The sequence below is a fragment of the Pleurodeles waltl genome, chromosome 4_1 (assembly GCF_031143425.1).
Source record: "Pleurodeles waltl isolate 20211129_DDA chromosome 4_1, aPleWal1.hap1.20221129, whole genome shotgun sequence".
Lineage (NCBI taxonomy): Eukaryota > Metazoa > Chordata > Amphibia > Caudata > Salamandridae > Pleurodeles > Pleurodeles waltl.
The window spans coordinates 219060552-219083795 of record NC_090442.1 but is presented as its reverse complement, the minus strand read 5'-3'; the positions used below and the strand labels follow the sequence as shown (position 1 = coordinate 219083795).

Genomic DNA, 23244 nt, shown 5'->3' with positions numbered 1-23244 from the left:
CTAAACATCTACACCCAATATGGTTGCTGTAATGAACACAGAAGAATTTCTTCACAGCTCAGGGAGAGAATCTTTTACTTGACTGACCAGCAGAGACTGAAGATGTGCCAATTTCGTACTGATAATTGAGTCAGTTCAACAAATGTAAAATAACCTCCCCCCCGTCACTCAATTGTCTTGTTCCCCTTGTGATACTGGAGGGGTGGAGATGGTGATTGCAATCAGGGCTCGCTCTAGAGTGTGCGACTTCTGCAGCCGCACCTGATGTTCTCCTCTGGAGGTTGGGCACCCTGTTTAGAAGTAACACAAGTTTAAAAACACCTAAATCCAGCAGTTTTCAGGCAAAAATAAACATGTCAAGATAACTGGTGATTAAGCCACTGGTGGAGCACTACAGTGAACGTAACCACAAAACAGATGATATCTGGTGGACAGTACTTTTGGTATTACATGCTAATCAGACAGGACGATCTATATCCACTAGTCTGGACAGAATGGAGGCGAGATTAATTGAAAAATATGGAACAGCCTGACATGGCCTAAATGATTTTGACGAAATGTGGGCTTTGATCTAGAAGCTTCATTTGGGTGACAATGGTTACTCTAGACTATGTCTAATCAAAATGTGTAAGAGTATATTGTAATCAGTATACTGAAGGGCCTTATTATTATTTTTATTTTCATTTTGCACCTTTATGAATTGTCAAAACAGTTTTTTTATAAAACTATGCTTTGGACCTCCTATAGAAGGATTGGACGTACATGTATGTACAAGATATTTCCTGTGTTGTTAAAGTATAGTTTTATGACAAAATTTTGAGGGTATCAATGGTTGTAGCCTTCACCACTGAGAGCTATTACAGTATTCCGTTAGATGAGTACTAAATCAGAATACTATTGGTGTTAAATTACAGCATGAAGTCTAGCGAGTTGTTTGTATAACAAGACAATTAGGTAGGTGTCCATTTGAAGATGTCTACCACTGACAAGATGTAGATAGAGAGAAAGATGGCCACCTCGATAGAGAAGGGATATTTAATCACTCTCTAAGATGACCGCCACAAAGGATTTTCATTGAGATGCGAGCGGGTTCCGACATGAATGGAGGCCATTGATGGGGTCTCTCATTCATATATGAACGATCTGAGTTTTCCCTGAACAAGACGCTACACATGCAATTGCATCACTGAGGAGCCGTGATGCGCTGTTTGGCTCGAATGCAAGTAAGTTCCTAAAAAGCTTTTAGATCAGAAGTATGGGCGTGTTGGCTTTTAGTTAGTGGAAAGCCTATGTCTGTTACTGATTTTGCGCACTCGCTTTGTTCTCTAGGAAGAATTTCATTGGGTTAAAGTTTATGACTGATCCTAATTCAAAAAAAGCTGGTATATAGAAATCCATGTTCTTGGCATGTTGGGCCAGGTGTGGCAGCACTTTAATTAGTCTCATATGGATTGCAGCGTCCGTGTAATAGGTCTGTCACTCAGAGGGAACTCCGTTCTTAATGATTATCCCTCACTTCTGCATGAGAGTCACCCTGCTACTAATAATGTCAGTCTGTGGAGACAGAACTGTGTTTTTTTTAGGGATTTGTTTCTATTTATAAGTTTTAATAGAATCTTTCACAGTGGAGGCTTCAATAGTCCTGAGTTGTTCTTTTGGTAATTTGTTTTTTGTATTTATTAGGTACTTCTCTCTCCCATAGTCCTGATGAGGCCCGTAATTAAAGGGGGCCGAAACGCGTCGACCTTTTGTATTTAAGGAGAGGTTGCGAGGAATTTCAAATACTATCTATAAGGATATCTTAGGTTACACATCTTTCTTCAAACTTGTATAAAAATAATGGGGATATAGAGATGTGTACATGATGCAACCATCTCCCTGATGTAGATTAACATTGAAAGGATTCTTTATAACCACATTGCTTTGAAATGAGGAGAGCACCCACACAACCAGAGCCCCATAACACCTTCACCTATACACCTTCCATGCACCTTACATCACACACCCCAACACATCACCCCACACACCCTCACCCACACCACTCACACTACTCCCATGGCACCACAACGACACCCCAGGTTCTCAGAGGAGGAGCTAAGGGTTATGGTGGAGGAAATCATCCGGGTAGAGCCACAGCTATTTGGATCACTGGTGCAGCAGACATCCATTGCTAGGAAGATGGAGCCATGGCAGAGAATCGTGGACAGGGTCAATGCCGTGGGACAGCACCCCAGAACAAGGGATGACATCAGGAAGAGGTGAAACGACCTACGGGGGAAGGTGCGTTCCGTGGTAGCAAGACACCAACTAGCTGTACAGAGGACTGGCGGTGGACCCCCACAACTAACAACATGGGAGGAGCAAGTCTTGGCAATCATGCATCCTGAGGGCCTGGCAGGAGTAGGAGGAGGACTGGACTCTGGTAAGTCAAATCTCTATTACTATCACCCCCGCACCTGCATGCCATCACAAACCCCCACCCTGTCCCTCACACCCATCACTTCACCACCTCCCACATACCCCACCATCACAACCCACTCATCCTAATACCAAGCCCTGCATGCAACACCAATGCATGGACACCCCTCACAGATCTGCATGGACACCTATCACACTGCATGCTAACTGGAGATAATCAGCTAGCCCACCAAACAGCAACTCACACAAAGGCAAATCTACCAGGGCAACAACAACCATAGAGGGCAACACACCCATGCACAATATGTCACACGCAGAAACAATAACACTGCACTCACATCCCCACAGGTACCCCAGCCAATGTCACCGGAGAAGAGGTGCCACCAACATCCAGCCCCCCCCCCCAGAAGAGGCCCACAGTGATGACAGCCGCTCTGCTCGCCTGGATCACCAACCTGGCCCATCAGTGATCTCCGGACAGTTGGTTACCTAGGCACAGTCACACACCACCACAGAGCCTCCCACCTCAGGAAACACGACCACAGCACCCACCCAGCGGGCCCATACCTCTGGCCCCAGGACCCGTCATTCAGCAGTGTGTCCACCACTACAGGGACCCCAGGCCACCTCACAAACACAGGACGATCAAGGACCTGGGTCAGTGGCAGTGGGAACACGGTTCAGGGGACAGAGGCACAGGACAACAGGGAAGCTGGGAGGGCTGCTGTTCGACAGGGGAGGACAGGCCCAGGGAACCGACTCTCCAGGAGGAACTTCCCAGGATACACTGGGCCAGATACTGGACAAGTTGCAAGAGAACATGCAGCTGCAGGAGGGACAGTACCTGGAGATCAGGGAGGACTTGAAGGACATCAACACCACCCTGGTCTCCATTGCAGGGGTGCTGGCAGATATCGCCATCACTATGAGGGAGGCAGTGGCACACCACCGGGCCCCCGACACTAGCCAAACCGATGAACAGCCCTCCACCTCTGCTGCTGCTAGTGGACAGGAGGCCCCGCCACAGGACCAACAGGCCACCAGCACCCCTGCCCCTGCAGAAGGAGAACCACCTCACAAAGTTCCCAGCAATCCAGGCAGAAGCCAGAGACTATTGCCAAGACCCCCACCAGGAAAAAAGACTCTCCTGACTTCACCCTTGTGTCCCACTCCGTCAACCTGTCCACCTTGAACGGCCATTGCTCCCCTTCCTATGCCCCCTTGGACAATGCACCTGTATACAAATAGACTGGACTCTATCCTGTACTTTCTTCATCATAAACCCAGCCCATTCTACTACCCCCTCTACTTCTTAGCACTTAAATAAACACCCTTTGAAAAAATACAAGTATGGAGTATGTCAAATGATTTAAGTATGTATGTGTTTAACAAGGTTTAAACATTGCAATTCAACTGTACAGTAATGTATACATAGGAAAGACCTGTAGTTGGCTGCAGTCAACACACCAGGAGCGATAGCGGGGCGCAAATAGAGATGCCAAAGGGTACACTGAGTGGCCATAGAAGTGGTAAAAACAGCCTGCCAGTGACAATGTCAAACACAAAACTGTCAATTAAATGTGAATTTACACTGTCTTACCTGTGTGTCAATGGAAGTATTGACGAATTATTGCACTTCAGTTGTCCTCATCCTCTGCCTCCTCATCTTCACTGTCCACAGGGTCCACTGCTGCCACACGGCCATCTCCAGCCTCCTCCTCCTGCAGAAAAAGCACCTGGCGACGCAAGGCAAGGTTGTGCAACATACAGCATGCCACGATGATCTGGCAGACCTTCTTGGGTGAGTAGCACAGGGATTAACCTGTTAGATGGAGGCATCGAAACCTGGCCTTTAGGAGGGCAAAGGTCCTCTCCATAATTCTTCTTGTTCACCCCTGTGCCTCATTGTAACGTTCCTCTGTCCTTGTCCTGGGATTCCTCACAGGGGTCAGTAGCCATGCGAGATTGGCGTAGCCAGAGTCACCTGCAAATATCGAGGGACAACTGTTAGCCACACACTAACCCTTAGGGCCCACACCATACCCATACACCAACATATACTGGGTGGGAACGAGGGCTCACCTATTAGCCACACCCTGTGCCTCTGGAGTTGAGCCATCACATTTGGGATGCTGCTATTCCTCAGGATAAAGGCATCATGCACAGACCCAGGATACTTTGCATTGACGTGGGAGATGTACTGGTACGCCAGGCACACCATCTGCACCTTCATAGAGTGAAAGCTCTTTCGATTTCTGAACAACCTGTTCATTTCGCCAGGGGGGACAAAAAAGCTTTTCCTCTCCACCATTGACCTCCTCCCTACTCCTTTCCACCGTCCCTCACATCAGGCCAGGGCGGTCAAAACCCAGGCAAGCACCTCAGCCACCCAGTCCACGGGCACAGTAGTGTCCCCACTACTCCAGGTGGGAAAGGATCCCGGCCACCAGCCAGGCAGATGGACCGGGTGCCAGCCCCAAGTACGTTGAGGAAGGGCAAGGAGTCAGCCTCAGCTGCAGGACAGAAGGGCAAGGAGGCAGCACCAGCTGCAGGACGGAAGGGCGAGGAGTCAGCCCACGCTGAAGGAAGGAAGGGACAAGAAGGCAGCCCCAACTGCAGGAAGGAGGGGCAAGGGGCCTGCAACAGCAGGCAGGAAGGACAAAGGGCCTGGTGCAGGGACTCAGTCGGAGCCCCCACCACCAATCATGGTGGTGCAGCCGTCCTAGGCTGCAAGGGAATGGCTGGAACCTCCCCCCACCACCGCCAGCACCACCACCAGCACCACTGCCAGCAGCAGCAGCCCCAGTGGGCAGCCATCCAAGGCTGCAGGGGAAGGGCTGGAGCCTCCACCCACCACTGCCAGCTCCAGTAGCAGCACCACCACTACCACCACTGGGCAGCCGTCACCGCCGCCGGACAGTGTGTATTCCTGCGGCCATGGGCCTGGCCTGGCTCCAGCAAATCCTGTGGGTCTGACACCCAGCTGAGAGACTGTGACCTTGCACTCCCCAAGATCTGCATCACTGGGCACAATGCCCCCTCCGGAACCAGTGAAAGCCATCCACTCAACCCATCCTCCCCGGGATGAAACTCACTGAGCACAATACCCCCTCCAGAACCAGTGGAGAAGCCATCCGCTCACCCCATCCTCCACAGGATGAAGCTCACAGGCACAATGCCCCGTCCAGAACCAGTGGAGAAGCCATCCACTCGCCCCATCTTCCCCAGGATGAAGCTCACTGGGCACAATGCCTCCTCCAGAACCAGTGGAGAAGCCATCCACTCACCCCATCCTCTCCAGGATAAAGCTCACACCATCCACACACCCCATCCTCCCCAGGATGAAGCTCACTGGGCACAATGCCCCCTCCAGAACCAGTGAGCAAGTCACCCACTTGAGAGACCGTGGCCTTGCACTCCCCAAGACAAAGAGCAATGGGCATGTTGCCCCCTCCAGAGAATGTGGGCAAGTCACCCACTTGGAGACTGTGGCCTTCCACTCCCCAGGACCCAGCACAGCGCATGTCGCCCCCTATAGAGCCAGTGGGCAAGTCACCCACTTGAGGGACTGTGGTCTTGCACTCCCCAGGATAAAGAGCACTGGGCATTTTGCCCCCTCCAGAGCATGTGGGCAGGTCACCCACTTGAGAGACTATGGCCTTGCACTCCCCAGGATCAAGCACAGGGCATGTTGCCCCTTCCAGGACCAGTGACGTTGTACCATCTTCTGGCTGAGGTGCCCCCCCCACTCCCTGTCCCCCTGAGGTGCCTGGCTATTTTTGACCTGATGCCCTTGCAGTGTTTTCTCCGTGTTGTTGCAGGAGTGAGGTGGGGCCTTGGACTATGTGATGTGGCGCTGTGGCCCACGGACATTGAGGACTGGGCAGTGTCCCTACATTTGTAAATATGTATGTACTTGTTGATTTGGATGCACGTATTGCTACTATATTTGTCTTATTACACTCACTTTAATCAATTCATTTTGTCCTTGCATTATTCCTGAGGGGTACGGGGTGAATATGTAATGTTACTGTGTGTATGGGGTTGGGGTTGGGGGTGGGGGTGTTGCGTGTGTGTGTGTCAATCTTTTTCCTCTCCCCTCCCCCTGTGTGCTAGGTGGCAGTACTCACTGTGGTCGTCTGCGCCGGCGTTGGTGTTCGTAGTGGAGCAGAAGGTAGAAGATCATGGGGAACACATGCAACTTGGGCTCCATGGCAGCGTGGTTCTTCCTTGAGTGTCCGGAGGTGAGTCGTTTCCCTTCTGTGCAGTGTTTCCGCCAGGCTTTTGATGTTGTTGGTACCGTTCCGGAAAAGGTGGCGGATTGGTGTCTCATAATACAGTGGCCGGAACATTGTCTTCCGCCTGGCTGTAGGCAGTTAGCGCTGTGGTGCCTGTTGATTTCGCCTTGGCGGTCTGTGTGTTAAAGTGGCTGTCTGTCTGAGCGGTTTCCGCCGTGGTCATAATGTCATATTTATTACCGCTGGCCTGTTGGCGGTATTACCGCCGCTTTATCACCAACCGCCAGGGTTGTAATGAGGGCCTATCTGTCCTACAAATTTGTTTTCATTTTTTGTTTGTATATGTATTTATGTTTATAATATGTTCTATAATGTGTATAGGCTGTTCTTATGTCTGATTAAAACATAATGAATTGAGAAAATGTAATTAAATTGCAGTTTCAATGACTGATTTAAAGTTTCATTTTTTATATTGATGATTGTAGTTTCCCTACTATTGTACCACTTGTTATTTTTTGCTCCTCTGAAGGGTGCTTACCCTGTTTAGAAATAACACAAGTTTAAAAACACCTGTGTCCAGCTGTTTTCAGGCAACAATAAACATGTCAAGATAACTGGTGATTAATGTTGCTGCTGGAGAGAGATTAGAGTTTTGTCTAGTGGGAGTTTCCACTCTTGATAAAGTAGCACAGAGGGTTAATACACCTGCTGCAAGGAACGTGTACCATGCAAATCACCAAATGGTGTTTTATGTGGATCTCTCAGTAGGTTACTACTTTTGTCACAGAGATCATTTTATTACTTGTAGTTCATAAATTACAAGACTAATGTAGCACAGTGAGCTATAAACTCTAGTCAAAGTACTGCATGCAAACTTCATGGAATAGGTTAGAATGTTATGTTTTTAACCAGTCCTTCATTATCCTAATATTGCTAAAAGGGGTAAATTTGGGTAAAAATATATTTTTATTAGTACAGCCAACCACTGTGGTAAATTTTAAATCCTGAGTTTGTGCTTCACCAGACCAAACACTCTTAAAATATACTGCCTACTAGTATCAGTCACATGTGAGTCCTACACCTTGTAATCCTCATTGTCTTATGTAACATTTCCTATAGACTGATTTACACAGGTATGATCATTGACTCTGTATAATGTGTGTGTGTGTGTGTGTGTGATTTAAAGAGTGCTGACACCCTACACTGGTATGAGTAGTGCTATAAAATAAATGAAATGCATGTGAGAGAGACATGGGAAAACAAGGTTTTTAGGGAGGACACCAAAAAAGATTGTTGTACTGAGCACCACCAGCACTAAAGCCAACCATGAATGCAATTGAGAAGAGTACATTAAGGAAGTTTAGCCAGCTACCAAAAACACAGCTACTTAGTCAAGCCTGTGCAAGTGTAAAAGTGTTTTTTTTGTGACTACCTTGCACTCATAAATCCACTCATTTGCATACTTAAATCCAATTTAAAAGCACAAATGCCTTTGTGAATCAGGCTCTAAAACTTAACCTTTCCTAATATTAAACGTAAACCTAAGTCTGATCCTAAGCCTAACCCTCACCCTAACCCCAGCATCAAACCTCACCTTATACCCTACTTTAACCCTAATGCAAAGACTACATTTAAACTATGACTAAACCTACTCTGTACATCAAACATAATCCGAACGCTAGCTCTAAACCTAACAACAATCCCGTACCCAAACCATAAACCTATGACTCGACCTACCCCAAGCTGAACCCAAACCTTAGCCCTTAGCCTAAAACTACTCCTAACTCTAGCAATATCTTACTCTAACCCTTACCTTTATATTTACATTCTTGTTACTTCATTCTATACAGTGCAACTCATTAAGTGGAATTTCTTTGTAGCAGTATCTCAGTGGAATGGTATATTGATGGAGTGGATTCTCAGTAGTGGAAGTGCACCATCCCACTGAGAATCAGAAAAATATAAGCAACATTTATTAGTGTAAACAGGGTCACTAGTCGTAAAGGTATCCATTTATAAAACTAAAAATGACAGGAATGCATAAATATCCAGAAAGCTGTCACAAAATCTGATTTATTGACACAACTTCATTTTCAAAACAAACTCCTTATAAATACATATACTTATCCAAATTAAATATAACCTAATTTCACCATGTGGTAAAAGGAATTACATATCACACATTGGTGTGTTCTCTTGCAGATGAGGAGCTGTCACTAAATGAATATGTTATAGATTTGTTCTATGACAGTTGTAAAACATGGGCACACTTTCATTAAAAGTACAGTCACAGAAAGTATATCTTAGTGTGAAATTTCACCACGCTAAGGGCCAATATTCACTTTGTATCAAACTTCCACAGTTTGTGATTACAACTTGCTGCAATAGTTCCGTGAACATTGCTAACAATTTTGTTTATAATTGTACATTGTGCAATCTTGGCATCCTTTCTCGATGTTGTCTGAATGTTTTGTAGAACGCCCATAAGGACATGCCTAAAGCAGGATGAAGTGCATAAAAAGTGCTCTGTTACCTAAAAGGTATTTTGGCACTGAGAGAACACTAGCAGAGAACAAGGTATGAGCCAGCCCTAGACCAAAGAGACTGAAACCAGGTTTTCAAGCCTATTCTGAAAAGGCAAGAGCTGGGTGCAAAGCTGCAAATGTGGAGACTGCTGCTTCCAAAGTGTTGCATCCCTGACAGAGAACGCATGGCCACCAATTCTAGAGCAGCTACATCTGGGCACTGCCAGGAAGTTGGCAGATGCTGATGATCCAAGCCTATGGTTGGGAACATATTTGATGAATTTTGACTGCAAATATGAGGCACATATTTGGCAAAAGGTCAGAAGCCTGTGACAGTGATTCAAACACGAAACCCTTAGATGCCGGCAGTGGCAGCCAATGCAGAGCGTCCAGAGCTAGTGTACCTGAAAAGCCACGTGGCATTTAAGGAGTCCGCTTTGCTGCGATGTTAGGAATGCATTACAGCAGAAACAGCTGGACAGTGCCCAAGCCCGAGAGAAGAGGGTTTCACCAATGACGAGTCTAGTGAGTGGAGATGGGAAGATTGTTGGCTGAATCTTCTTCTGGTGACAACACACTGCTGACAAGGGGTTCGCTTGACTATTTAGAGAAAGATCTACATCCAAATAAAAACCCCAAATTACATGCCTTTGCCATGGGGAGGTGCGGGCCAAGTTGTGGTGACCAAAAATGTGTATGGACAGTATACTAGTTGGGCACAAGTCAAGCGTGCTTTCTACAATAACTCTTGTAAAGAAAATATGGTTTTGTTTTTGGATCCTGGAGATATTTTGATAACAGGCCTTGCGACAACGTCTTTCACTTTTTAGTCTGTGATGCAATAAACTGTACAACCCTCTGATCTCCTTCTGGTGTAAATTGGGTGTGCTCCCAGCAGGCTAACTACCATTGTCAGCCTAATTGAAAAGTGAGCAAAATGACATTAACTTTTCCTGTTCAGAACCGGCAAGTAGACCCTGGTTGTCCAACAGAGGAAAAAGACACAGATTACCTTCAGGACTGTGCAGCTGACACACCTGCAGATGCAGAGAAAGCAATGAAATTCCCGCCAGGCAGGTGGGGATCTCATGTTATAGTGGGCGGGTCTCTGTTAGAAGAATGGAGACCATCCCTCTGGTGACCTGGCAGGCTGGTGGACCATGTGCCTTGGTCTTAACCACACTGTAGTTTCCTAGATAAAGGAACTACTGTTTGGTGCTTTCTGATGTCCTTCCCTCTGTCTGATTTCTACCTGGCAGCCTCTTTGTGCGCGTGAATAGATTTGTGGTGGGTCTGTCTTTGCAATCGATTTCTTTAGGGACAGCATCTGCTTCCTTTTGTGATCTAGATATGTTTTCTTGCTGAGAATAGTGGACTCCACCCACTCAGTGCCATCACCTTCCCCATCTACTGCACGGAGCTCACTTTGACTGTACCTACTGCCTGAAGGGCAGGTCAGCTGGTCATCCACCCCTTGATTTCTTGAACATTGTCCTCAAACAGTGATATATATTATTTCCCCTGTGTTTTCAATTTAAAAAAACTTTGACCTCAAAATGTCATCAGAAAATAATTTTGCTTTTAATGTCCAGTCAATGAAACATTGGAAAATATAACTCCTAAGTACTCCCAAAAAGAAAAAACTGCCCCCCACCACTCCTGCTGAAAGTCTAGTCTCTGGGACCCAGGGTTTCACTTCGGTGATTCGGGTTAGGGACCTGTGGGAGCACGGTTAAGTGCTCCACTCTCATGTTGAGGATATATCATTAAGTGCCTGTGCTGAGTGGAGCAGGCGTAGTAATCAGAGATAGTTTGGGCAAGTGATCTCATTGAGTTCATTTGACAAAATATTGAGGAATGGGGCCCATAGCATAGGGTAAGAGTCTTGATTCTATTCCACAGCTAGGGATAATGTTTCCATCCCAAGGATGAACCATAGTGTATGTAACCAAGTAGTGTAGTGAGGGATTCTTTTGGTATGCCTGGTGAGCAGCTCCCATGGCCATTTGCCTCCCCCTCAGTGAGCACAAGGGGTATGTCTCAGGATTAGGGAGCCCCAGGATAGTGTAAGCTGGGACCCTCGGTGTAGTTGAATTAAAGGCCCTATCTATGTCCTCTAGGATTTATTCCCAGTAACGAACCAACTTCAGGCAGTGCCAAAGTAAGTGCAATAAGGTGCCTGTCTCGCTGCAGCCCCTCCAGCACTCCTTTGTGCAGTCTAAGCATCACGTTTGAAGTCGTACTGAGGTACAATACCACTAGGAAACTATTTTGTATGCCATCTCTGTACTTGCCATGTTGTGAGCAGTGTGGCAAGCTTGGTAGTAAATGTCCTCCCAGTCTTTGGGCGAAAGTGCCCTGTCCAGCTCTGTCCTCCATTGGCTCTGACCCCTCATCTTGTCTGGCGACGCATCCCATCCCAGGAGTGCATAGAGTTACTTGATAAGCCATCCATCATCCTCCTTAAGGAAACCCCATCTCTCAAAGGGTGTTAATGGTCTCTCTGCATACGGCTTAAAGGATGATGTACCACCCACTGTCGATTTTGTATGTACTCCAAGTCTTCTTCAAGCCATAGTCCGATTTTAGGCAGTCAGATGGGATTATCCCTCTGGTGTCAAAGAGGCAATCCATGCGTTTGAGCCCCCCTCCTTGTGAAGCTGCATGTTTGGTAGGAAGTTGAAATTAGCTAGTATGGGAGTCATCGGGGAGGGAAAGGAGAGTCAGTCCAGTCGATAAAAGTCGATAAAGATACAGTATCCCAAACTCTGAAGGTGGAACCAGTCATCAGGGAAGAGTAAAGACCCCCACCTGTATGTCGATGCCGAGGTACGGTATATACTCCCCCACCCATTCAAATGGAAATGTAGAGCAGAGTTGTTCTTTATAGGGTGTAGCAGGGACAGATTTAGTATTTGTGATTTTCGTATATTAACCTTAAACCCAGACACCTCGCCGAAGGAGGAGAGCTCCGTCACCAGGGCAGGGAGGGATTTTGTTGAGTCAGAGAGGTCGATAATTACATCATCAGCGTAGAGGCTAATAAAGTAATGGCCATGTCCAAACTCCCACAATGGCTAGATCCACTCTCACCCGCTGGGCTAGGGGGCTCCATGTATAAAGTAAAGAGCAGAGGGGAGAGTAGGCACCCCTGTTGTGTGCTTCTTTGGATAGGCTTGGGATGACACCCCGTTAAGTCTCACAGAAGACTGTGGAGAGCTATAGATACTCTGGACCCAGCTTCTGAATTTCTCTTCAAAGCCAAAGTGTTTCAAGGTCACAAAAAGATCGGGGCAATGGACTCTATCTAACGCCTTTTCAGCATCGATGGAAACGAGATGTATCTACTTTTGGGACTGGGAATCTTGTTCATAAGATGAAGGATACGCTTGGTGTTGCCCCTGCATTGGCAATTGGGGATGAACCTGGACTGGTCGGAATTGATCAGCCCCGGCATAAGAGGGTTAAGGTGGTGAGTGAGCTCACTGTTGAATAGCTTGGCATCAATGTTGGGAAGAGAGAAAGGTCTGTAAGACCCACATACTGCAGTGTCTTTCCCAGGTTTAGGGATGACAGAGATAGAAGCCTCGAGCATACTGTTGGAGATGTTCCCCGTGCCGGCAAAGGAGTTAAAAGCCTGGGTAAGTAAGCGTGCTAGAACATGACAAAATATTTTATAAAACTGGGAAGAGTAGCCATCGGCTCCCAGGGCTTTCATGGTTTCAAAGAGGCAATGGCCAAAATCACTTCCTCAATCCGGATGGGCTTCTCTAAGTTGTCAAAGTCATGTGTTGCAAGGGGGGATAACATATGACTCTGCTAGGTATCATGAAATACTATCTGCAGGACAGTCAGCTGCAGTGTGAAGCGTTCTATAGAAGTCACGGAAGGCACAAGCAATTTCCTTATTGCCTCGAACCGCAGATTCATGACTATTATGTGTCATCTTTACAACATCCCTGTGTATCTTAGCACAACCATGGTGGGCCAGTAACCGGCCACAGTGATTTCTCCCAAGGTAGAATTTATGCTTTAGACAGGACAGTGCATATCCTGCCCTGTCAAGATCCAAGCGCCTAAAGTTGTAGGTGGGCCTTTTCCAACTCCCTCCATGCCCTTGGGCCCCAGTGCATTTGTGGATAGCCTTGAGTTCAAGGACCATGTGTTCCAGAGCCTTCTGTTTCTCATTCCTTAGGCAGTTGTCAGCTGCCGATACAGCTATCAGTGCTCCTCTAACAGCCAGTTTCAGGACCTGTCAGAGATAGACCACCAACATTTCTGCGGTGTCACTGATCTGGAGATAGTCGATTATCACCCCTCGTATCGTGACTTCTCTGGTCTCGGACTGGAGGTGGCTATCCCGAAGCCTCCAGTGAGAAGGCCTGGTGCCACTTTGGTCCAGACCGATGACCAATGAGAGAGGGGCATGATGAGAGAGAGACATGGGGGAGAGGAGTATGTCTTGGAGGGGAGGCTTGCAGGGGAGGCTAGGAAGTAATCAATGTGGGCATGTGCTCTGTGTGCGGCAGAGCAAAAGGCATAGTCCCGGGTTTGGGGATGAGAGAATCGACACACATCCCCCAAGCCACAGGCAACCAACCATCACAGTCCTTGGGTTGAGAATGTGCCAGACTGACCAAAACACTGACCGGATCAGTCCAGATGTGTGTCTATGACAAGGTTCAGGTCACCCCCCACCAGGATTGCTACGTCAGGTGAATTCAGGACTGACGTGCGGGCACCTATAATAAAATGTTCCTGCTGCTCATTGGGTGCGTACGGGGAGGCGATCGTAATATGCAGATGTCCCACATGCATTCGGTGCGCAAGCAAATTACCTTTGATCTTGGCTACTTTATTCAGAACCTGGCCTTGGAATGTCTGGGAGAGCAGGATTGTCACCCCACCCTTCCTCACCATCCCAGAGGACTACAGTTGACAGGGAAACCAGCGGGATTTCATCCTGTGCACATCTCTGAGAAGAAGGTGCATCTCCGGAAGGAGGCAGTGGTCACTACCCAATCGTTCCAGAAGAGAGAGGATGGCAGCCCATTTGATTGGGTTATTAAGGCCTCGGACATTGAGGGAGGTAACCTAAATCTCCATTGGGCCAAAAAAGAATATCAGCTCTGGCGCCACCTCCCATTGCATTTCCTAGTCGCAGGGGGGCAGACACTGTGTCCCAGGTCATAGATGAGGCTGCGTGTAGCTTGCAACGTGGGAAGGAGTGAAAAATAACAAACCCCAAACAACATTAGGAACAAAACAAAATGATGTGCATGCCCATCAACAATGTGACTCCAAAGAGTGAGCATAGTCTGTTCGGAGAAGTAGTGTGTAGCCCACACTAGGAATGGTCATCAAACCATTCATCCGCCACCTCAGACCAAAGCAGGATAGAGCAAACCTTGGGCTGAAGCATGTATTAGATTTATCAGTAGCAATAGGTGATAGTGGTCATTCCGAGGTCTTGCCGTGACCCAATGTCAGACTATTCAGGACAGCTTGACATTCCTGTGCACACTCTTTCTGGCCAGGGCGTGAGAACTTCTTATGTTTGCCAACTTTATGCCCTATTGATGAATGCGGGGAGGAGCCCCAAGGGTACCTGCGCACCGAGCGGGTAAGTGAATCTCGGGGCAGATCCAGGATGCGACAAGCTTCCTCCGGGGTATCAACAATTGGCCCTCCCAATGAAAAACAAGTCAGAATGGGTGTCCTCACTCATACGAAACCAAATTCGATGATAGGTTTGAAATCTCTGCGGTGCTGGAGGGTGAGCACGGAAATGTCTTTATAGACCCAAGATTGAACAGAACAGGCTTGGGTGTAGGCCTGAATGTCTGATCCCTCTGAGCCCACCTGGATCCCCGTAGTTGAACGTTATTGTGGCGGGATCTGTTCTCAAGGTCCTCCGCATGGGCCCAAAGGTCAGCTTGTTGCTCATGTAGGCCGATAACCTCTTGTCTCATCATTTGAACTTCTTCGCTTCTGGCTGATTCATTGTCTTCAAAGGGGGACACTTGCTTGCCCATGGAGCTCAGGTACTTTTTGACATCTTTCAGTTCTTGTGAGAGGTCCCATTTGAGGTCCTGAATGTCTTCCTTGAGGGAGTTGAACAGGGAGACCAGGAAGAACCGGGTTTCTGGTGCTTGGTCCTAGTCAGTGTCACCCTCCACTTCTGGCTGAGTGGGCCGCTGTGAGGCAGGCGCGGAGGCCTTAGATGCAGCTGGGCCCCGCACAGAGTGTTTGTGCTTGCCTTTTGAGGCTGCCATGGTGACATCAGGGGGAGTCTGCGGGGCAGCTGTTGCTCTCCCGTGATTCCTGGTTTTGGTAAACCTTACACACACCCTCCAGGTAGTGGCTGCTGCTAAAAGCATCATATGAAGGCAATCTGATGTGAGGGCTGGTGGCAGTAGAGGACCCAGAGGACAGCTAGTTGCCCAAAGCACAAGCTAGGATTCCACAGGGCTAAGGATGAAGGACATACACTGCAGTGCGCCCCACCTCTCACCAGGCCCCATACTCACTGAGCCTCCAGCTCCAAACTGGGCTCAGCAAGGGATGGGTTCTGCTGGCACACAAAGTCAGCACCACTCACCTCAGGATGACCTCCGTGTTTGGGTGCTGCATGCCCCACGCTGTTCACCAGTCCAATCCTTCTGTAAAGGGAGGGGGCCAAGTAGCTAAGCTGATCCCTGTCCATGCCCCTCCAAGGGCCAACACATCCACACGGCCGTATGTGGGAGCGGGTCTGTGACATCTGGCGTGACCCCGACAACCCAGGATGTCTCTGTGCTCCAAGGATCACTTCCCTGTGGTCTGGGAACCCCGCTGGCCACCACTGTGCAGGGGTGTGGTGACGCATTGCCCGGGAGGTTTAGGGCTGTAACATTGGCAAAATCCACTTCAGGTCACAGCAACTGCCCAAGAGTCAGCCCACGGACTCCAGGGCAGGCTCAAATTCCCAAAGGGCCCGTCTGAGTGCTTGATGGCAGACACGTGCCTGGGAACCTGCAACAGCTTCATCCTTTTGGGGCCTGGGTGGTCGCTGCAGGGCTATTTTGGGGCCCCAATGACTCTCCTGGGTCTCTCTGCACCTCCACATCGTCTATCCTCTATGACGTTTCGGGGGGGGGGGGGCATCGAGACTGCAGACAGGGCAAGTGGCAGGATTGATGGTGCGGGTCCCTGTAGGCAGCAGAGTTCAGATGGAGGCGGCCGCCATCTTATGCGGGGCAAAGTTGGCATCATGGCTCACTGTACTGCGGCTAGTAGGTGTCTGAGGTCAGGGTGCGGTACAAAAGGTATGCCCTATGATTTCAGAAGCCTCTGGAGCGTCTCGAACAGTTGTGATGCGCTCTCGGCCTCTGACAGTTACAGCTTACGGTGGTCCGAGTGGCAGAGGCGGAAACAGGACGCACTACCTCGCTGCCATCTTGGTCACCCCTTCTCCCATTAGTTTTGCTTAAACCAGAAGGAGGCAAATAATAAATTAGGGATTTTAAGCAAAAACAAAGTATCATGGAATGTAAAAAGGCCAATAAAAACGTTAAAGGGAATGAACCCTGAGGGGGGGCTGATGCAGAGGAGCGTGTGGAGATTTATGAAGCGTCTCCCACCAAATCAAAAAATAAGACAATCCGGGAAACTGGATATTAGCTGTATTGGAATAAGTTTGCAATGCAACAACGTGCACACTCAAAGCAACATAAATTAAAGCAAAATTGTTGAAAATGATAGAAACGATGTGCAAAAATTAAATGGCAAATATTTCATGAGAAATTATCTCCTGCAACCCCTCACACGCTGCCGGTGTCAGGTCACCTGTCGTGTACCCACGAGCTGTGGTTTCCAGCGGAAGGTGTTGTTACAGTAACCACCTAGGGTAATGTGCTGCAGAGGCATTATTATAGGTCTCATACTGAGAGAAACAGAAGAGTTATTGTTGGAATGCTTGAATTACTTATGCACTATCAATCCGAGCCACATTCTATGTCAGGGTTTCTAACTCACTTTGCCATCAAAGAGTGCAGGAGGAAGCCAATGCAGATCACTCTTGGTAGTGTGCCAGAAGGAGCAGTCCAACATGAACTGCTAGATCCCTTCTATTATAGGTTAACCACAGCTATTGAAAGCTCCCTTTGACTTTCACTGCACCATCACAGACCAACCATCTAAAGGGTTTCCTGATGTGCCCAGTTCTTGTAGGAAAGCCTCCCCCACAGATCCTCTGAGATGGCCCTAAACATGCAGATTACAAACTCAAGTAGAAAAGAGCCACCTTGTTGCTGCCATGTCACATCCACCAGGATGTTTCCACACAGCAGACACTTCTAATTTCCTATTTAATCATCTGTAAATGATGTATTCATTGTCTGAAGTGTTACCTTGCAATCTTTTAATCTTTTACTCCCTTATTGCCTCTTTGGCGAGACTTGACTTTGAACCTACAAGATCGCTTTGCAGTATCTGTCATTCTTCAGTCCATTATTCAAACTCCCCTAAATAAAAAACAACTGATGTTTTTGCTGTTTGAGATGAGTTTGCAACTAACTGAGATTCTCCCCTCGATATCATTTATATAATTATTGTATGGGTATTGAATAAGAAAACGTTCCTTATAATTAAAATATTTTTGCTAAACTTGTGATTTTAGGATGTTCTGTGATCTGAAACCATGTTTGTGCCTAGTTTTTCTGTATTCTTTCTATGTAGATATTGCAAGATGGCACGTTCACCACTAGGTAATGCTGCACCATTACAGAAGCTTGCACAGAATTGAAAATGAATACATTATCATTGTTATTTATTATTTGTGACATTATTATTGTTATTGCTAGTGTTTTATTGATATTGTTAATATTGATATTATTGATGCTGGTATTGTTGTAATTGTTATTATCAATATTGATATAATTGATATTGGTATTATTGCCATTGTTATTGCTTTTATTATCAATATTGACATTACTAATATTGGTATTCCTATAGCTATTATTAGTAATAATTTTAGTAGTAGCAGTATTATTATTATCGTTATGTATAAAAAAATAATTTCTGCCATACTTCTGTACAGAGTAAAATCAAATAATATCATCCAATGAATCGTGCTTTGAGTACAGAAGATGCTTGGCCAGGGAGGACCTAGGCTATGGCTCGTGAGCGTTCATCCCTGCCACAGCAATCCCTTTTAGTAGATTGTGGTCACAACAAACACTTCAGTCTCTAGTACGTAGTTATGAGTACTTATAGCAGACCAGTTTACTGAATCATAAGAGTGATCCAATGCGTAAATCATTTTCACACTATATAAAGAGTAGGATCGGTTTTCTTAACAATATGTTCTTTTCTTCATTCTTCTCTTTAAAGGAAATCGTCCTGGTGGTGTTTTTTGGTGCAGAGTACGTTGTGCGGTTGTGGTCGGCAGGTTGCAGAAGTAAATATGTTGGCTTCAAGGGAAGAATTCGTTTTGCCAGAAAACCTATTTCAATTATTGGTAAGAATGTCACTCATATCTAAGAACATGATGCTGCAGCGTGATCTCTTATTGAAACTGGTTGCACATGCAGCGTGCAGTCTACCAGAGTAGTCTTGCTAGACGTTAAATGCCAGGATAAGGCTTTATCACTTAAAAGCATCCTGCTTCCCATGCTATGAACTGTGAAATCTTTCACTACACTGTCCCTTTGAGGATCAAATCCCTTGTGTTGAAGCCTTTGTGTTTACTGCGCATTTGTGTCTGTTTGAACATTGGCATGTTGAGAGCTCTATTGAAGACAATGGAGTGCTCTGGGCCTCTGATGGCTGGTAGAAGCTTGGAGCGTCAACATTCCAATGTTTGCCTTTTGCTGTGAACAAGGACCTCACAAAGCCCGAGGGATTTTAACCCCCTTAGGCTCCATGAGGCCTTTGTTTTACTTATTAGAACATTCTGCCCTCTAGAGGTGGAATGTTCTAACAGCCTTATAGCCAGCCCTAATGGGTTATTTCGGCCATTAAAGGCCCACTTCCTTGTTAAAGGGCCCAAGACGAATGGTGCAGCGGGCCTTTAATGGCCGGTATAGCCTGATATGGCAGGCTATAAGGCTATATTAAATTACTTATTGTAGCAACGTAGTGAAAGCTATTACTTAAAGGGTCCCTCCAGTGAATGATGTTACTACATGTCTCAGATTCCATTATCGTACAATGGAACATTCCGGAATGCCTGTTGGTGATCGTAAGCAATACAGGATTAGGTAAAGAGGATTGTCTTTTTTCTTTACACCAGGTAGCCCCTATGTTATACAATAGTTTGGATAATTACTGGGAAGAGCCCTGCGATTTATTTTTGTTGGCCAAAAAATAGTTATGACAGAGAGCTGTCCAAGGAGTCATTTTCGATCATTTCTTGAGTCCCCAAATCTTTGAGAAGTTCTCCATGGCCAGACGTGGACCGCAACCTGATTATTAAGCTCCTAAAAGTTAATATGTGCTAGGTAGAGGCCATACGAAAAGCAAGGTACAACGAGTGCTCAAAGTAATAACCTTCATTGAACTTACAGAGAGTTTTGTGGGGGACCTGAAGTAGGTCTTAAAAAGATAGCTTAATAAAATGTATAATGAGCCTTCCTCCTTTCCCCATGTATTCCACAAGTATATTCCTTTGCATTTCCTTGCATTAGAATAGTGCTAAGCACTTACATGAAATTTGAAGGGATTGCATCTCTAGGCGGTTTGGAGTATTGCTGCAGTGATGCCCCTTGCTGGCAGTCTCTGCGGAGAGCAGCAATGCATGGAACCAACTGAAGGAGAAGACAGCTCAGGCTCTAGCCTGAAGGGTATGTGGGATTTCTCCAAAGGCAGTGGTAGGTGAGGAGGGATAAAAGGAAATTTAGAAGCATGTGAAGTTTCTTTCTTGGGCCAGCTGCTGGATCCATGTATACCTCTGCCCAAAACCTATTTCTCCTTCTTTACACGTTAAGTAAAGAGATTTTTTAGTGGGTATCAACACTTATCAGTCTGTTAACATATGAGTGAATGAGAAGAGCAGAAAGAAAAATGTCCCCATAGAAACAATAGGACCATTAATAATGATCATACAAATATTATGAACCTTGTCATGCATGCTGCATCCACGTAAACCTAATTGTGTTTAAACGTTCCTAACATAACTTCCTCCACAGATCTTATCGTTGTGATTGCATCCATCATTGTCCTGAGTGTAGGATCCAACGGACAAGTGTTTGCAACATCTGCAATAAGGTAAGTGCTGCTTTGTCCTCCATGAGATATACCTTCCTTTGCAAAATGCACTATTGGCCAGCACCCAGGTGGGGCTTGAAGGGACTGTTTCAGTATTTCTTGGGTCAGTTTCCATGATCCAACCATTGTAAAGCTGTGATGAGGTTTTTGCGAAAGTCACATACTAAGCACTGTGAAAACTGTAATTTACAAATGTAATAGATGGTCCAACCCTTTTTCCAAAACATGAGTAATAGTATAGACATCTGCCTTGGGTTTTAGAGAAATTAGCTAAGGTGATAGACTACTTTATCTATTTACTATGGTTATTTACACAACTTCTTCTCTAAGCCCACCTGAACTTTAATATATTTAAAATCATATAGATTTGTGGATTGGCACCATCATACAATGGCTGGCCACAGTATGCCAGGGTTAACCACAATTGTGCCAGGGCAGGATTTGCCAGGGGTACTGCCTTTGTACGAGAGCTAGTGTTTCACTACAAATTATCACCATTGGGAGACCATGATGCTCGGGATTAACACCATTGTGCCAGTGCCTCCATTTTACCAAAAATTGCCACTATTAGACCAGGCCCAACATGGTGCCAGGGATTATCGCCATTGTTACAGGATCAGAATTTTACTAGGCATTATCATCATTGTGCAAGGGCAGCATATTGCCTAGGATTACCACCATTTTGCCAGGACCAGCATGTTACCAGGAATTACCACCATTGCGCCAGGGCTGGGATGTTGCCAGGAATTGCCACCATTGTGCCAGGGTCTTCATGTTGCCAGGAATTACCACCATTGTGTTAAGAATTACCACTCTAGTGCCAGGTCCAACATTTTACCAGGATTTACCACCACTGTGTGGACCAGCATTTTACAAGGGATTACTATCAGTGTGTCAGGGCCAGCATGTTGCCAGGATTCATCACCATTTTGCCAGGGGAAGCATATTGAAAGGATTGCGACCATTGTGCAGGGCCAGCATGGTAACAAGGATTATCATGGTTTTGTCAGAGACGGCATCTTGCCGGGGATTAACACCATTGTATAAATTTCAGTATTGCCACCATTGTGCCAGTATCTCCATGTTATCAATGAAACCCACCATTGTGCCAGGGCTAGCAGTTTGCCAGAAATTACCACCATTGTTGTGCTACAGCATGTCACAAGTTGGGACAGTGGGCAAAACACTTGCTCCTCAATGTGTGTACACATAGACATCACACGCACTCAGATATACACTCATGCATACAGTAACAGGCACACAAAGCTGCATACATTTAATGCAGTATGCAGGTATGAGTTCCTGGTGTGGCTCGGGAAGTATGGGGAACAAACAGGAATTCAGGGTGGGGAAGGGGTAAATGAAACAATAGTGCTTGGTGGGAGGAGATAGTGGGTGAGAACGCCTGACTGGGGTCTATTGGCAGTTATAGGATGTTCTGGGGATGTGGGGGGAAAGTTCATTTAAGCAATGATAGAGGGATTTACTTCCTCTCTGCCAGTACATCCTCATGGGTATCAAAAGGTAGTGCAGGGATGTCATTGCTATGCGAGCGGAAGGATACACAAGCCCTCTTCAGGAGGCCATTGTTTGGGCTTACATGTTGCACGTAGGGCATCTACTGCACCATAAAAGCCCAGACATTGGCCTCCTGCTCACTGTGCCACAGGACTCAAGCTGCACCTCACTGACAAGGCCTTAGGTTAAAAACAGTCTGAGTTTGCTTCCGTTTCTGTCTGGTGATCTAGCAGTTTGGGCTTGACTGCTTCTATTGGCGCACAACCAAGACTGATTGCATATGGATGATGTCTAACTACATAGGCACAGTTGGGCAAAAAACCAGATGGACTGGTATTCAGCTTCAGCAATCACTAGTTTCTGAGGTTGGTTCAGGCATTCCTTCTATTGCTTTGTTGTTTGTTGCAATGATTGCAGGTGACAGACAGCCCGGCCAATGCAAAAACAATTACTACACCCACAACAAAGTATAAGCTTGGTTCCGTGGTGGTGGTTATGGTGTGTGTGACTCAAGCCCACTCTGACTTTTCTTGGACTGGCATGGCCCCTGGTGCAGGAGCTCCAGCCCCCACCCCTTATTGTATTGGCACCACCGACTGCAACTCTTCAGTTGTGGAAACAGCAGCACATGAATTTGGCAATGGCACCACTGCCTTACCCACATATGCTCACCACATGACACATTTGAGTTTTCCACCAATGTGAAGTGTGCAAAATGACTTTAAGAAAGTCCGCCAGACAATAATCTGAATATGCCATTTGTTTGCATCTGTTTCATTTTCATACCATTTCATCACAGGCACTCTCTTGTGGACTATATTTTCAGTATAAGCAAACTCATCATTTATTTCATTGTAAGTAATTTTATTAAAAATACATAGGTAATTTTATATGGATTGTATTTTAGGGGCTAGGTTTAAGACTAAGGGGAGTAGGAGTTAGAGGTTTAAGGTAGGGGCTTCCCACTTACTTGGACTGGTCCTCCTACCAGTCAAAGCCCTTTTGAACCCAGATGAACGCTGTGAGCGACCACTGCTCCTGTTCTGCATCTACCATCTCGCTGTCTTCCTGCACTCTCTCTCTCATCCCTCTCCTTCGTTACCGCCTTTTTCCATTATTTCACTGTGTTCTCACTCCCTCTTACATTCCTTTCCTTCCTGTTTTGTACCTTTTTCATTGCCTCCCAGTGCGTTTCTCACTCTCACTCTCATTTCTCTCTTTTTGTGCCTTTTTCATTGCCTTTCAGTCAGTTTCTCACTCTCACTCGCATTCCTCTCTTTTTGTGCCTTTGCAGTGCC

The 23244-nt window shown here is 46.4% G+C and overlaps 1 protein-coding gene across 1 annotated transcript in view; it reads left to right on the top strand.

Annotated features, from left to right (window-relative positions):
• Window positions 1-23244, top strand: part of LOC138287148 (potassium voltage-gated channel subfamily KQT member 1-like) — a 750297-nt gene that overhangs the window by 373328 nt on the left and 353725 nt on the right. Inside the window, exons 3-4 of the mRNA XM_069227507.1 lie at window positions 18554-18680; window positions 20350-20428. Coding sequence (XP_069083608.1) covers window positions 18554-18680; window positions 20350-20428 — 206 coding nt within the window. The remainder of the gene's footprint in view (window positions 1-18553; window positions 18681-20349; window positions 20429-23244) is intronic.